This window comes from Panthera uncia (genome assembly GCF_023721935.1).
Source record: "Panthera uncia isolate 11264 chromosome A3 unlocalized genomic scaffold, Puncia_PCG_1.0 HiC_scaffold_12, whole genome shotgun sequence".
In the NCBI taxonomy this organism is placed as follows: Eukaryota; Metazoa; Chordata; class Mammalia; order Carnivora; family Felidae; genus Panthera; species Panthera uncia.
This window is the reverse complement of record NW_026057579.1, coordinates 1441642-1457672: the sequence shown is the minus strand read 5'-3', so window position 1 is coordinate 1457672 and position 16031 is coordinate 1441642. Positions and strand designations below refer to the sequence as shown.

The following is a 16031-nucleotide window of genomic DNA, read 5'->3' as shown; positions in this document are numbered from 1 at the left end:
TGTAGATGATTTGTCTGTCTCTCTCGTTATGGCCTCCCCTTATTCCACTCTATCTTGCTGAACATTTCCACTTGGATTACTTGGCAGGTCCATACTGTACTACCTCAAGAGTTACACTCTTCCTGATTTGCTTTTTTTGTGTTAAAGATAGTGCCATGCTGTCACATAGTTAGGTTAGGATTCTTGGATTCATCTTCATAGTTGCCTATATTTTGTTAGCTATCCTATCTTGTTTAATCTCTGATATTAATTTTTTTCTTGCATTACTACTGTCCTTATCCCATTTCTGACCTTTATCATCTCCAAGCTAGACCTGTTTCTTTGTGGCCCCAACCCTTTCTTTCCAGTCTCCGTGGACCCTGAGATCTCTCCCCACCCCCCATCATAGCCTAGGCCATCCTCTTGACCAGTATCAGAGAATCTTCTAAAATAAGTGCTATTACATTTTCATGATATTTTCATGATATCACTTAATCAGCAAGTTTTATACATTTCTTATCGTTTGAAAGACAGAGACTGTAGAATGTAGAGAGACTTTCGAGATTGTTTCATGTTCTGACTAAGGAGAGTAGAACCAGGAGTGGTTAAAAGTGAGCCTAGGAGCTGCCTATTTGTTCCTTTATTTTCTGTAGTTTATGGTTTTTGATGGTGTTCAGGTTGCTATTTAACACACTTAGCAGTCTGGCTCTTACTTACCTTTCCAGCCTTATCTCCAAATCATCCTGCACATAAATCCTTGGCTTTGTGCCAGTTTACATTACAAATATGCCTTGTGCTTTCCATTCATTTATTCAGCAAATGTCCATCAAGTGATTATTATGTACCAGGCAGTGTTTCAAGGGCCTGTGTTAAAGCAGAGAACAAAGCTGCTTTCCATTTGCACAGTTTTTCCGTTAGTGGTCTTGTACCCATAGTGACTTCCTTTCTTTTGCCTACTAATATTCTCCTTAAGACCTGCATCCTTCACTGCATACACCAAAGTGTATTTTCTCACCTCTGAAGTACAGTAGCAGGTAGTGTTTTTATTTTTTAATTTTTACTATTTATTCATTCTCTACTCACATATTATTACCAACTTGTTGCTTTTAGAAACTGCATTTTACATTTTATTTCATGATAATCCTTTTTGTGCCGAAGTGATTATTTATGTATAGATCATAAATATTGAGAGAAGATAAACTTAAAATCTTTTTGATGGACATGGAATAAGATCTGCCTAAATGGAGACAAATGTTACTTTCCTGGATGGGACTTAATACCATAAAAAATGTCATTTTTCTCTAATATATGCATTTCTCTCAAGTTTCCCTTAAATTTGATTAGAAATTTAAGAGAGAGAGAAATGATTTAATTTTGAGAGAAATGATGTTTGTATAGCTGTATATACATACCATATACACATACATCTAATAAGAATTCTAATGAATTTTTCTACATGTTGAAGAATCAGATAAGATGATTTTAACGTTCACATGAAAGGATTAAGTAATGTACAAAACTAGCTAAGAACATTTCAGAACAGTGTTGGGGTGGGCAGGGGTCAGAGGACACTTGCTTTTCCAGGTAATTGGATTTTGTTATAATCCTACTTTAATACAACAGTAAGGTTTTGACACAGGATTGGAAATAAGAGGAATGGAACAACTTAGTGTGGAAATAGATCTTATTTATACACAGATACATGTACATACACGTTTATTGTGAAAGTGTGAATTGCTAGATCCTTCTGTGAAAGTGATCTGTTAATATCTTCTAAAAATATACAACCTTTTTGACCCAGCACTTCCTCTTTTTTGGCAAACTGTCCCGCAGAGACCACACTGTAGTACTCTTCAGTTACATGGACATGGATGTTTCACAACAACAAAAAAAGCAGAAAACAACTTGAATGTTCCAAAATAGAATGGTTGACCAAATTGTGGGGTTTACAACTACATTAAGATATGCAATTAAATTAGAATATTATGCAACTAAAAATAATTTCTTGACCTGGAAGAGACTGTCCACGGTACATTATTAAATGAGAACAAAAACAAGAACTGAGTTACGTGGTAATTTGTATAATATAACCCTACTTTAGTTTGTTTAAAAAATGAAAAATTGTATATGTGTATACATACCTGAGCTTATGCTCAGGGGTGGAAAGATAGATTTCAGGCTATTGGCAATGGCTACCTGAGAGTGCTGGAAGGGAAGGGAGCAGTAAAGGCATGTCTCGGTGTTAGTTTGCTTGTTATAGTGATCATGTATTTCATGATTTAAATGATAAAAAATTAATAAAAGAAAATGCATATATTTCCAATTTCCGGTAGTGACAGAGATCAGAACTATTTTTATTATATTTGAGTAGTCCTGTTAGAGATATGAGTCCCCTTGTCAAGTTCTGGCAAAATATTTTGGTACTCAGTAACTTTTGCCAGTATATCATCTGGCAGTCTTGTTAATGAATAAGGCCTTAAATTTGAGGCAGATGGTAACTGAGAAAAAGTGGATATTAAAATTGGGTTGTGTATTTTAGTGTGCAATTGCATGAATCTGGGAGATTAAAGAAACAAACTTTCAGTTTTACTCAGACCCTCTGAAAATTACTTGTTTCTAACTGAATGTATACACAACGCAACAAAATTTGATTTAGAAAGCAGATGGAAATGGTCTTCTCAGCGTTGTATGTGGAAAAGAAATGGTGTTTAAAGGGAAGGTTCTACATCATGTACTTTATTGGTTGCCCTAAGAAAAGCCTTTGTTACTACTAAAATGTGGGCCAGTCATTTGGAATGAAGTTTTGGGACTGCATTTTTCTAGGATGATGACTTCTCTTCCCTTACTGTGGTTAATAAAATACATTATATTGTAAAGTGTTAACTTTGTATGAAAAGCCTGAAAGACTTTTGTAATAATACAAGTTACAGTATGCTGCCTTAAAAAAAAAAATAATATTGTATCTGAAATGTTACCTGTGTTTTATTTCCAAGAGTGAGTCTGGTCCACTAAAAATCTCTAGTGTATCAGAGGTAATGAAAGAGTCTAAACAGCCTGCCTCTCAAGTACAAAAACAGAAGGGAGACATTCCAGCTTCAACAACAGGTACTTACATTTAGAATCCTTTTTTTTAAATTATAGGTAAATGAACTGTTTTAATGTATTTGTACTCAGAGTCAAGAGGGGGCCCCCACCCCACGTTAACTCTTCGGGTCCCTAGTTCTTACCCTGGGAAAGGAGTGTTCATTCACACCTGTCATTTTGGCACTCATTTTATAGGAGTTGAGTGGGATATGGAATTGGACCTCATTCTGAATAGCTACTGAGTGAGGATAACAGCAAGAATTGTCTTGCCTGCAACACTTTCTCTTTCTTTCTTCTTAATATTTATTTTGAGAGAGAGAGAGAGAGAGAGAGAAAGAGAGAATCCTATGCAGGTTCCATGTTCAGCATGGAGCCCAATGAAGGGCTCAATCTCACGACTGTGAGATCATGACTTGAGCCAAAATCAAGAGTCAGGTGCTTAACCACCTGCACCACCCAGGTGCCCCAACATTTTTCCTTTTATGTTTTTCCCCTCTGACTCCTAGTCTTTTCTCCTCTTTGAATTTTAAGATTTATTCTCTTTTCTTACCTCTTTACCGTTTCTTTCTCCTCTCAGTGATGAAAGTGTCTTGGTCTAGCTGTGGTCTGGGGATTTTTTTTTTTCTTTCATGAGTTACCAATAATTTATGGCACTTACCTAACTAACCTGCTCAGTATACATTTGAACTTCTGTGTTCCTCCTTAGTCACTTTTGTCCTTGATTAAACCTCTTTGTTTTATTCACATATTCACTAATTGTCTACTATATGCCAAATATGCTTTTAGCCACCGGGGCTGTAGCAATGAACAAAACAATAAAAACAAACACAAACTCTGCAAATATTCCTTAGTGGGATGAGGAGAAGAAAATCACATAAATACATGTGAAGCGTATAGGATGTCAGAAGTGATGTGTTGGGAATATTGCAATTTAAAATGGAGTGGGCAAAGACTAGAAAGAGATAAGGGAATAAGACATGTATAAAAGGCTGGTGGGAGAAAAGCATCCCACACAGAGGGATTAGCTAGCGCAAAGGCTTGGTATATTTACCTAGTAAGGAGCATATGAAGCTGGAGTGGAGAAGAGAACAGTAGCAAATGAGGTCGAGAGGAAGCAGAAAGCCTATTGTGGTACTCTTTGGAGGCCGTTATAAGAATTTTGCTTCATATTCTGAGTGGGATGGGAGGGTGTTAGGGGGGTTCTGAGCCAGGGTATTGATTGATACCTGACTTTTAATAAGATCAGTGGCTTTGGTGGAGAATAGATAAAGGGATCAAGAGCAGAGCAGAGAGACCAGTTAATAGGCTTTGTGATAATCCAGCTTTATCTCTTAAATGAGGCTTTCGGTTTAATTTTTTTTTCTCTCTGTTCTGTTGCTCTTTTTTCCCCCCTGCCTTTCACCTCTAGAATTACTCATTTTCTCTTCCCACGCTTGTTTATAAGCTCTTGAATTTCTTCAGCCTTCCTTCTTTTTGTGTTTAGAACTGTCATCCTGTTCTTGCTCACACCTCTTCTCTCTTCTCTACCACTCTTAAAAAATATTTTTTGGTCATCTGCTTTGTTACTACTTTTCCGTGTTATGTAAATCTTATGCGTGTGTCTTATATTTTAAGATTTAATGCCATTTAATACTGTTACCGGAAGCCTTGCCTGGTGCTAGTAGTAGTAGATTCCTATATGCTTCTTTGTTAACCCAGGAAACTATAAATACCATGAGTAACGTATATTTGTAGGACCTACAGCGGCAGCTCAAATTATTTCTGCAGCAGGTGATACACCGTCAGTCCCAGCCCCTGCAGTTCAACACGAGGAATCTGTAAAAACTGATCACCCTGGAACTGAAGGAAAATCCAAGCCTACAGCTTCAGGTAGTTTATTTATATTTGTGGTTTTATAACGATTTGCTCATCAGAACTATTTAATGCCTAGGCAACCTCTAGACAGTATGTATGTACCCATATATACTGGTTTTATTTACAGTCTTGCTTAGAGAATTTTTTAAATTTCAGAGTCTGTGTAAATCTTTTAAAGCAAAAGGTTTAGAGCTGACGCCCTGTTTCTTCATGTTGGAATCATTGATGATGTGGTTTTAGAATCCTGATGACAAAAATGCCCTCAGTTGATAGAGCTGGCAGGTACAGTGGTGTTTTTATGCCCCTGTGAGCTATTGAAATTCTGTGCTGAAATTTGATTTCCTCTTATTTACTTTTGCTGCAAGAGGAAGCATCCTCAACTTCTGTACGGGAGCGACCACCCGAAGAAGTTGCAGCTCGCCTTGCACAACAGGAAAAGCAAGAACAAGTTAAGATTGAGTGTATGTAAACCAGATGGCTTCTTAAGTACTTCGGGTCATCTCCATCAGTTGTTGTCTTCTCCAGTCATTGGCACACATTTCCTCTGTCAGCTAGTTTGGTTTCTTTAGTGGCATTTCTCCGTGCACCACCTTTATTTCATCATTTGTATTCTTTCCATTTAAACTTCTTTACCCAGGTGGCAAAGGCATTCTTAGTGTACATCTGGAGAAAATTCCAAATAATAACTTTCTCCATTTGTGTTTATTAGGGTTAGTGCTAAAGAGTCTGTATTCTGGGGAATAGAAATTGTTTATGTTTTAGCAACTTGCTGAAGAGTCTTTCAGTTGTTTAACTCCAGTATTTGTGCAGGTCAGAATGGCTCCTGCTCTGCTTTATTACCAATCTCTGGACTCTCTCTGTAGTAGCCCCCTTATCTGACATTGGTGGAGGATGGAATATTGTATATATGGCTGGTTTCCAGCTAACTGAAGCATATTCCTTTTTAAGTTTCGACTTTATGGTAAACTTTTTGATGGTTCTAGAAAAAGATGTTAGATACCTAAAAACATATTTTCCTCTCTTAAAGAAGGCATAGGTAACATAATTTATTGCACTGTGCTGTAATACAGTGATCTCTGTAGGTAGGGGATATGTAGTTGTTGCCGGATTGAGAGAGGTTTGTTTTAAAGTCTTATGGCAGCTGTTTATAGTTTTTATTTGTCTCTCTCCATCACGTATTTCTGCTTGTCTGTCCTGAGTGGTTCCTGTTTCCCTTCTAATGCATTGGTTCTGACCTATGCTGAGGAGGCAGGTTTGTTAGAATTGTGTCAAGAGTGGAAGGGACAGAAGGAGCATAGGTGTAGGGCTTCAGTTTGGCTGCTTGGATTTTGGTCGTGTTTTTGTGTTCTTCTGAGTTCTTGGCCATGGTTACAAATAATTGAGAATGTTGAATAAAGACTTGTAAATAAGTGAAATATTTCTGTACTCCCACTTCCTGGGAGAATTTTTCCTGAATTCAAGTCAAGATTATTTTTTTCTTTTATTCATATTTTTATACTTTTCACTTTTCCCCTTTTATTAAATGGACACCTTGGAGTAAGTTGTAAATCCAAGATGGCGATGTCTGTTTCATTGTGCTCTTTGTTGTTGTTCAGTTCTTATATTTCATTTTGGGCAAAGTGGAAATTTTAAGGATTTTGTCTATCACCTCTTAGTTTTCTCCCAAGCTTTCCTTTAAGAATGTATGCGTTTGTAATTTTTATCAAGAATCCAAGCACACAAAATCAAGTGGAACTACATCGAACTAAAAATAAAAAAGCTTTTGTATGGCAGAAGAAACAACTAACAAAATGAAAAGGCAACCTATGGAATAGGAAAAAAGTTGATACACAAAATATATATGGAACTCCTACAACTCAATAGCAAAAAAACCCCCACAAAATAACAACAACAATAACAAGGAATCAAATACAGTGAATAGACTCTTAAAGAAGACTTCGAGCCTGTGGGCCGCTGTGAAGTAGTATACTGTTATTTGTCACACTGCTTCGATGTGACCCCATTAATTCATGCATGTTCTCTCCCTGCCTCTTTTCCTCTTTATATCCCTCTCTTCATATCCAGTGTCTTCAGAACCTCAGCTTCACATCCGTAGCTTTGCATTTTCTTGTCAGCACCTTGCTCCTTCTGTCTTTGTTGCAGAGGTACCACAAGTGGTTCCTAGGTTCCGTTTGTTCTAGTTTACGCTGCTTTTGCCTAGAATCACCTTCTGTTTTTGTCTCAACTGCCAAATATTTTTGCCTTTTTTAAAAATCATCTGTTATCTGATTTAAATTACTGTTCTCACTGGCTTTCTTTCTTCAAATGAATCATTTTGCCATTTTAGTATTGTATCTAATATCCCTTGCTTTATTTATTTATTTTTTTAAATTAGGTTTCTTTTTGATTCCTGAAGCAGCAAATAGAAATATGATCTTAATAGGTCGTAGCCTCTTGAACACCAGTGTCTGGCTGTTTCCTGAGTTCTTTTGTAGCAAAACACTTTCCATTCCCAAACCAACTTTTCTTTTTTATTTGCATGTTTTCTTGTCTTTTTCTTTTTCTTGTGTGTCTGTCATGTGTATGTGTGTACGTGTGTGTATATATACATAACTTGCTAGGAGTATCCTTTCCTCCTGAGTAGATGAAGTGGATACCTCTTTTTCCCTGTGGTTCTATAAGATCATTATTTACTTTATTTTTTTTTATAAGATCATTATTTAAACTTAAAAATGCTGGTGGTTATACTAAATTTATAGCCTCTGATAGCTAAAAGGGGCTATAGTGTCCTAAACTTTGTTCCTCCTTTTTGAAGTATATGCTAGCTGCCTTTAAGCATTTTTTTTTTCTTAAAAAATCCCCAAACACTTTTTATTTTGAAAAAATTCAGTTCTACATAAAAGTAAAAATAGTATAATGAACCCCCATAGGTGTTTCCACCAGATTTGGTAATTACTAATATTTTACCATACTTTCAAATGAAACTGATTCTCTCAGTCTGTATGTTATTTTTGTTTTTTACATTTTTGGGGAAAGCAATGGAAGGCTCAGTAGGATTGGCAGGGAAGTTTAAAGTTATTTAGGAAGGAGGGATTTGTTTTCTAACGGTTTTTGTATTTCAGCGGTAGCTAAGAGCTTAGAAGATGCTCTGAGCCAAACTGCTCGCATCACTCAACAGGCCATCATAGCCCAGAATGCCGCGGTGCAGGCCGTCAGCGCACACGCCAGCATATTGAAGGCAGCCATGGACAATTCTGAGGTGAGCCAGAGAATGAGTAGACTTGTGGTATTTAAGACTGATTTTTCTACCATGGGCTTTCTCTCACTAAGTGAAGACTGTCTAGGGTAATTGTTATTTTTAAATAAACAAGGCAGGGGACGCCTGGGTGGCTCAGTTGGTTGAGCATCCGACTTCAGCTCAGGTCACGATCTTGTGGTCTGTGAGTTCGAGCCCCGCGTCAGGCTTTGGGGCTGATGGCTCAGAGCCTGGAGCCTGCTTCTGATTCTGTGTCTCCCTCTCTCTGCCCCTCCCCCATTCATGCTCTGTCTCTCTCTGTCTCAAAAATAAATAAATGTTAAAAAAAAAAATTTAAATAAACAAGGCAGGAAAAAACCTTTAAGTGTTGTTTTTAATGAATTTTATATAAAGCTTTACATCACGACAGTGATATGGTACAAGAATTAGGTCAGATTTTTTGCTTTCATACATTAACAGTGCTTGAATTTGTTGTGTTTTTTTGCTTTAAAATTGCCAACCACTTTTTAAAATAAACTTTTTATTTTGAGATACTTTTAGATGGATGCATAGTTATAAGAAATAGTACAGAGATCCCATGTACCCCAAAATACCAGCTATTTTATTTTTTTTATTTTCTTTAATTTTTTTTATTAAAAAAAAATTTTTTTTTAAGTTTATTTATTTTGAGAGACAGAGCACAAGCAGGGGAGGGGCTGAGGGAGAGACAGAATCTAAAGCAGACTCCGCACCATCAGCACAGAGCCCGATGCGGGGCCTGAACCCACGAACTGTGAGATCATGACCTGAGCCGAGATCAAGAGTCGGACATTTAACCGACTGTGCCACCGAGGCGCCCCTATATCAGCTATTTTAAATGCTTATGCTGATTATTTAATTTACACTGAACATTTCAGAGAATAATTACATTAATTTAAAAATATAATACTGGGACTTAATAAATTTCTTTTATAATTATATTCAGTTATTCGGTATATAAAAAACATATCCTGACACCAGGTTATTTAAAGAGTAAAAATAAATATGTAAGCTATGAATCTCAGGGATCAGGATCATGTACGATCAGTGAAGTTTCTTTGCCACTAGAACTGTGTGCTTAAAAAATTTAAACAGACTTCATGTTATTTTATTCCTATGTACATACATAACAAAAAGTTAAATTAGAGCTCTGATGTAAACAGCCAGAAATTACAACCTTTAAAACTTAAAAGAAAATTCTGGTTTATTCAAAGTCCAAGAAAAAAATGTAAATTTCAGTCCGAATTCAATCAGGAAAGTGGAAACCACACAGAGAATGCCTAATATTTTGGTTATACAGGTGTGGGAAGGCTGGATGTTGTATGATAATCAGGAAGTTGGGTTTGAGCCCAAGTGTACTGGTATCTTTCAGAAGGACACTTATTGGAAGTTTTAAATGCCCATGGTATTTACTTTGGTGGAAGGCTACATAAGAGAGTATTTCCTCCTCCCAGTGAACACATAATATATAGTGCATGTGAATTAGATAATATGAAATCTATTGAAATCAAGATTTTACAACTAAAGGGCATTTTATATTAGTGGTTAACTAGATTAGGGAGTATTAGCTGGTGTTAACAAAATAATCAGAAACATGTATGAACGCAAGTTTTGAAATGTTAATAGATTCCAACTTCTGTTTTGTCCAATAAAAAACCTGCAAGTGCACAAGGACTCTTACTGAATTGCTTTCTTAAAGCAGTGTTTGGAAACCGTTGGACTTGGCTTGATGGTGGGGGAGTCTGGTATCTATTCTACAGAGCAGCTTATGCTTGGACCTCTAGACGGGTTTTTAAGATTTTTGTGTGTGTGTGTGTGTGTATATATATACACTTATATCTATTTAATTTCATAAAATGTTAATTACATATACATATGTAATTACATTATATACATAATTACATTATATATATATGTAATTAACATTTTATGAAATTCAGCCTAAGGGGGAGTGGGTTTGACAATAATTTTCACTTTACAAATTACAGAGGGTATTTAGGATAATGTTTTGGAGGAATAAGGACTCTACAAGTGTGTCAACTTTCTACTTAAACTGTGATTTTGGTAGACCTGCAGTGAAGGAAATTTTAAGTATTGGTGCTTCGTTGCAGAATAATTTAATCAGCAAATAATTTATGAAGTTACTGTTCTTATTAACCTTTTCTGCTTCATTTCTCCTTTGGAGAATCTAATAAAAATATCATCTCTTCTTAGAAAATGCTTATATGCACGAGAACACAGTCTTACAGTTTTGGTCGTTGCTGTTGATGAGGGTCTTGGACTTCTTTGATCCTAACCATGAACTTTAGATTAAGAGATCCTGTTCTGATGAAATATTATATATAGGTTTTTACCATTGAATTTAATATCCTTGTTTCTAAATTTAGCCACATTGGCCTATCCTAGGTCAGTAAAAGCAGTTATTCACATTTTATATGTTTTGTTTAGGTTGCAGGTGAGAAGAAGGCGGCTCAGTGGCGCACGGTGGAGGGTGCATTGAAAGAGCGCAGAAAGGCAGTCGACGAGGCTGCTGATGCCCTTCTCAAAGCCAAGTAATTACTCATGGACTTTAACAAGTAATTAGGGCCTCCTGGTGGCTTTCTTTGGGCTGGGTTTTCTTTGTACTGTCTGTATAGAAAGAGAAGGCAGAGAGACCCTTCCCTCCCTTCACCTGTCCTTGATCTGTATTGGTTATCAGGAACACAGAGCCTGAAAAAGGAAAGAGGGAATAAAATATAATTAGGCCAAAGTAAATTTAGCCATGACCTATATAAAGGATCTTGTATAAAAAGCAGTTTTTCTTTAGATTATTGCTTGGGTGATGTAGCTCTACAGATTTCCTGAGAGCCTACCATAATTTCAAGATTTTTCAGGGGTGGTTTGGACGGTTTTATCAGAATCTTGACAGTATGTTACAATCTCTTTGCCTTAACTAAAGTAGGAAGCAGTAGGTCTATAATAGGTCTAGTTTTATGCCACCTTGGGCTTGATTCCTGGAAGTTGGCTAAAACTAGGTCAAGCATTCCAAGTATACGATCCACCTCTCATTATGGAAACTTACATTTGACAAAAAGTTCTTAACAACATTTTGGGATCGTGGTCATTCAAAATGATGCTGTCATTTTTAACAAAATATTATCGATGGAGAAAGAGAAGCCTTCTAGTAAAGCCAGAATATCTTTTAGGAGACTTAAGACATTATGCTCATATCACTCGACCATGAGTCGGGGCTCTTGAGTTCTGTGTTTTGTGGTGGGTAGGCCACAGTTCATCCAGTTTGTGGAACATTTTGAATCATGATAGCTCCCTGAGACCCAGCTTTTGCTCAGTGAGCTCTTTGGCCTCCTCCCTTGCTGCTGTCTTCCTTAAGCTCTCATTGGCAGGGGAATCAGCCTAATCCCTGGAAAAGCTGCTGTTTATTGAGTGCACCTGTGCCAGGTTCTTCTCATCAGTTAGTTTTAATTCCCTCAGAAAGGTGAGCAACAGAGGAGAGGCTGATCTGGAGTGGAATCCAGGTTTGTCTGGTTCTGAAGCCTGTGTGTTTCCCTCTATACCACGCTGCTTCTCTGGTTCACCTTAGTAAATCTGGCTTCTGACCAAGCTGTTTTCAGTTGTTTTGTAAGGAAAGCTTCTTTGCGTATATTTGTTATGAAAATGCATTCGGTAATTTCTTTCAAATTGTATTTTTTTCATAGACTTTTTAACAGTTATGTTATATTGACATCACAGTCTTTGATAAAGTTGGTAAGAAATAATACTAGATCTTTGTTATGCTTTATTGATTTCCAGAGAAGAGCTAGAGAAGATGAAAGGTGCAATTGAAAATGCAAAGAAAGAAGAGGTTGCTGGGGCCAAATCTCATATCACTGCTGCAGAGGGGAAACTTCACAACATGATAGTTGATCTGGATAATGTGGTCCAAAAGGTGGGTTTCTTCGGTCTTTCACAGCATTTCAACATTTTTAAAAATTTTTTTTTTTTCAACGTTTTTTTTTTTTTTTTTTTTTTTTTTATTTTTGGGACAGAGAGAGACAGAGCATGAACGGGGGAGGGGCAGAGAGAGAGGGAGACACAGAATCGGAAACAGGCTCCAGGCTCCGAGCCGTCAGCCCAGAGCCTGACGCGGGGCTCGAACTCACGGACCGCGAGATCGTGACCTGGCTGAAGTCGGACGCTTAACCGACTGCGCCACCCAGGCGCCCCTCATTTCAACATTTTTAAATATAATCCTTTAGTCAAAGGATTTGAAGAATTCAGGAAAATAATAAGATTCCTATCTCTCTCCCTTTTCCCCTGTGAAGAATATTGTTACTGGTTTTAAAAACGTACTTGGAATGTCCATTATAGTGATATTTTTTATAATAGGCAGCATTTTTGGTCATGATTATTAAATGAAAATTTTCAGATCTTCTGCCTTCATTTATGTAGTCTATATGGGTAGTTTCCTGTGACCCAGAGAAGGAGGGACAGGGGGATAGTAAGTTGGAAAGGCGCCTGTCCATAGTATTTGAATAGAATTACAAGGCTTATGTTCCTTTGAGCTTTATAAAGTGTTCTCTCTGTTATTTACATATTCCCGGCCATTGTGTAAATAATGTAAATATACTTTATCTTTCTTTGGATGCTTATGGTATTTTGTCTTCACTTTAACCACATACATCTTGTATTTATTTAGGTCCAAGCAGCTCAGTCTGAGGCTAAGGTTGTGTCTCAGTATCATGAACTCGTGGTCCAAGCCCGGGATGACTTTAAACGAGAACTGGACAGTATTACTCCAGAAGTCTTGCCAGGGTGGAAAGGGATGAGTAAGTACAACTGAACTGTTGTTGATACTTTTCTGTGTTTGTTTTATTTTTTTATAGTTTTTTTTTTAAAGTTTATTCATTTTGAGAGTGAGCAGGGGAGGGGTAGAGAGAGAGGGAATCTCAAGCAGGCCCCACACTGTTGCACGGAGCCCAATGCAGGGCTCAAACTCATAAACCGTGAGATCATGACTCGAGCCAAAACCAAGTGTTGGATGTTCAACCGACTGAGCCATTCATGTGCCTCACTGTTTTTGTTTTTTAATAGCTGTTTGACTAAACTTGCTTCAGCCCCATTCGTCTAATCCAAACCCCTGTGGTATGCATATCTTGTGCGGTGTACAGTATGGTGTTTGCCACATTTTATTTCATTCAGAGCCGTGGTAGGTGACACACTTGTGACAGTATTCCCATGGTTTTAGTCATGGTAGACACAAGTTCCAGCCAGCGTGTAATTCTATAACCCATGATTCTGCTACTCAGGAAAAAGGAAAAAAAAAGTTTAGGATCCAAGTAAGTGAGAGTGGCATTATAACCTTAAATCTGTTAGAATATTATATATATGTAAAATTATTCAAAGCCTTTGGTACTTTACAGATATTAGTAATGAATAACTCATGGCACTCCTTATGACTGCTTGTGTGACAACGTTATGGTTGAAAGTTCACATGGTGAAAGGAAATCATCTGTATGACTGTCCACTTACAAATAGACTGCAGGGAAGTGTGATGGTTAAGCAGTTATACAGAGTGACTGCAAAGAATAGTCAGGTGTCCCTGAAGTGCTCTAAGAGTACTAATCACAGAATTTAGCAGTCTCAACCAGATCAAAATACTCTTTAAATGCTAGCGTCTGTTAGAAGCTAAACATCCGGTAGGAACTGAACTGGTATGTAGGCCTCTCGGGGCTGAAGGTGACCAGTTTGCATCAGCTGGTCTGTGGAGCTAAGGTAATCAAGACCGTTGTGGGAGTTTCAGCTGCGTAACGCCCAGCCAGGGAGATGTAAGGGCAAGAAGCAGAGTCAAAGCTGTTAACAAATAACTCAGTTAAGTGTTTTGAATGCAGTTGACACATTTAAGAGGGAGATTCAGACTCTTGTCAAAGAAAATCAAAAAAGATTTGTAAGAGGATGAAATGGAGAAACACAGTTCATTCTGGGGACAGTGAATCTTATTTGTACATGGTTGTTTAATCTGAGTAGCAGCTGGCAAAATGGGCAGTGTGGGCAGCCTGTCCTTGAGCAGGCTCGGTTAAGCCACGTCTACACCATTTCCTTCATGGGAATTGCCCAAGGGCTGTGCTTTATTGAGGTTACAGCTGAAATAGTTGTCACCACCCCAGAGACCTTTACTGACCATCTTCCTCCAGAAGTCACCCTACCACATCACCTTATTTTATCTTTTTTTTAAGATTTTATTTTTAAGTACTCTCCATGCCCAATATGGGGTTCAGACTCACAGTTCGAAGATGAAGAGTCACATACTCCATGGACTGAGCCAGCCAGACACCCCAATTATCCTTTTGAGATTCTTTTCATTGTTTTTGGTGTTTGTTGCATATCTCTGTCCATGAGGTGTGAGCTGCTTGGCAAAAAATGGGACATTGGTGGCTAGTCGGGGAGCCTCGGTGGGCTGCAGTAGATGAAATCAGGTTGGAAGGCGGGACAGGGTCTGCCTGTGGAGAGTTAGTAGTGAATGCATTCTCTCATCTAAACTACTTGTCTGTGCACTTCCCACTAGGTTAAAGGCTACTGATTTTTCCATGATAACCTCTAGAGTTGCTAACTATAAAAATTCTTTTGCTGATTTTGAAAATGCCCATTATAAACCATGAAAATAGTAAAGCAGTCGTTCTCAACCCGGGGCATTTTTGCCTGCCATAGGACATTTGGCAGTGTCTGAAGACATTTTTGTTTGTAATATTAGGGAGGTGCTACTGACATCCAGTAGGTAGAGGGCAGAGATGCTGCGGATCATCCTGCAATGCACAGAATAGCCCCTCGAAACAAACAGTCGTTTGGTCTGGAATGTCAGTAGTACCAAAGTTGAGAAACTTGGCATTAAAGAAAACGTATCCTATAAAAAGTGAAAGACCCCTGCAGTGCAGTTTCCGACCGTGTGCGTGCGCACGTAATCTCAATCTCGTTCTTTTACTAATCTTAAAAATAGATTACACATTCACATGATACAAAATTTGAAAAGTACAAATGGCATCTGGTGACATTTCCCTTACCCCCCATTCCCATAGCCACAGTTTTCTTCCCAGTGTAACTGATTTCTTGTGTAGTCCTGGAGATAGTTTATTATTTCACAGTTACCCCAGCTATTAATAAATATCCTCAACTCTGAAATCTGAATTCATTTAAGACTTATACACCAGGCTCCTTAGTAATGGTTTATGTTGTCACTTATTTTGCTCTTAATTTGTGTTATTTCACTAAGTTATAAATGTCCTGTTGATACTCCTTTATTTATTTTTTTTCTTCTCTGTAGCTGAGCACAGTGTTAAACATAAAATAACTAACATTATTGAGCATTATTTTATATATAGCACTGTGTTCTAAGTGCTTCACATGTATTTAAAATTCGTAACAGCCCTGGGGTGCCTGGGTGGCTCAGTTGGTTAAGCATCCAACTATTGATTTTGGCTCAGGTCAGGATCCCAGTGTTGTGGGATCAAGCCCCATGTCTGGCTGAGCATGAAGCCTGCTTGAGATTCTCTCCTCCTCTGCCCCTCTCCTGTATCTTGTGTGTGCTCTCTCTAAAAATAAAAAGTAAAAAAAAAGTAAAACTTATAACACCCCTATGAGGTAAAGTTGTGTTGCTATGCCATATTTATAGATGGGAAAGCCAAGACACAGGTTAAAGTAATTTGCCCAAGGTTGGGAATAGAGCCAAGATTTCACTCTTACCATTAGCCTCCCTGTTCTCTGCCTGACTGATTTGTACTGGTAGTAGAGGACCCCCTTTTAGGCTTTTGAGAAGAGAAATGATCTGATTGTAATGAAGAAAATTAACTTGTATGAGATTGAGGGTGTAGGAAGGGACGTCTAAGGGCAA

General features: G+C 37.8%; 1 protein-coding gene across 13 annotated transcripts in view; it reads left to right on the top strand.

The window, feature by feature from the left end:
• IMMT (inner membrane mitochondrial protein) overlaps positions 1–16031 on the top strand; it is a 41893-nt gene that overhangs the window by 15626 nt on the left and 10236 nt on the right. For 3 of the 13 annotated variants that reach the window (XM_049651834.1, XM_049651824.1, XM_049651827.1), the window contains exons 4-10: positions 2973–3084; positions 4798–4932; positions 5283–5378; positions 8019–8155; positions 10619–10722; positions 11960–12095; positions 12846–12975. In XM_049651834.1, coding sequence (XP_049507791.1) covers positions 2973–3084; positions 4798–4932; positions 5283–5378; positions 8019–8155; positions 10619–10722; positions 11960–12095; positions 12846–12975 — 850 coding nt within the window. Of the gene's footprint in view, positions 1–2972; positions 3085–4797; positions 4933–5282; positions 5387–8018; positions 8156–10618; positions 10747–11959; positions 12096–12845; positions 12976–16031 lie in introns of those variants that run through there. The other 10 variants (XM_049651826.1, XM_049651829.1, XM_049651830.1 and 7 more) reach the window with 7 other exon arrangements.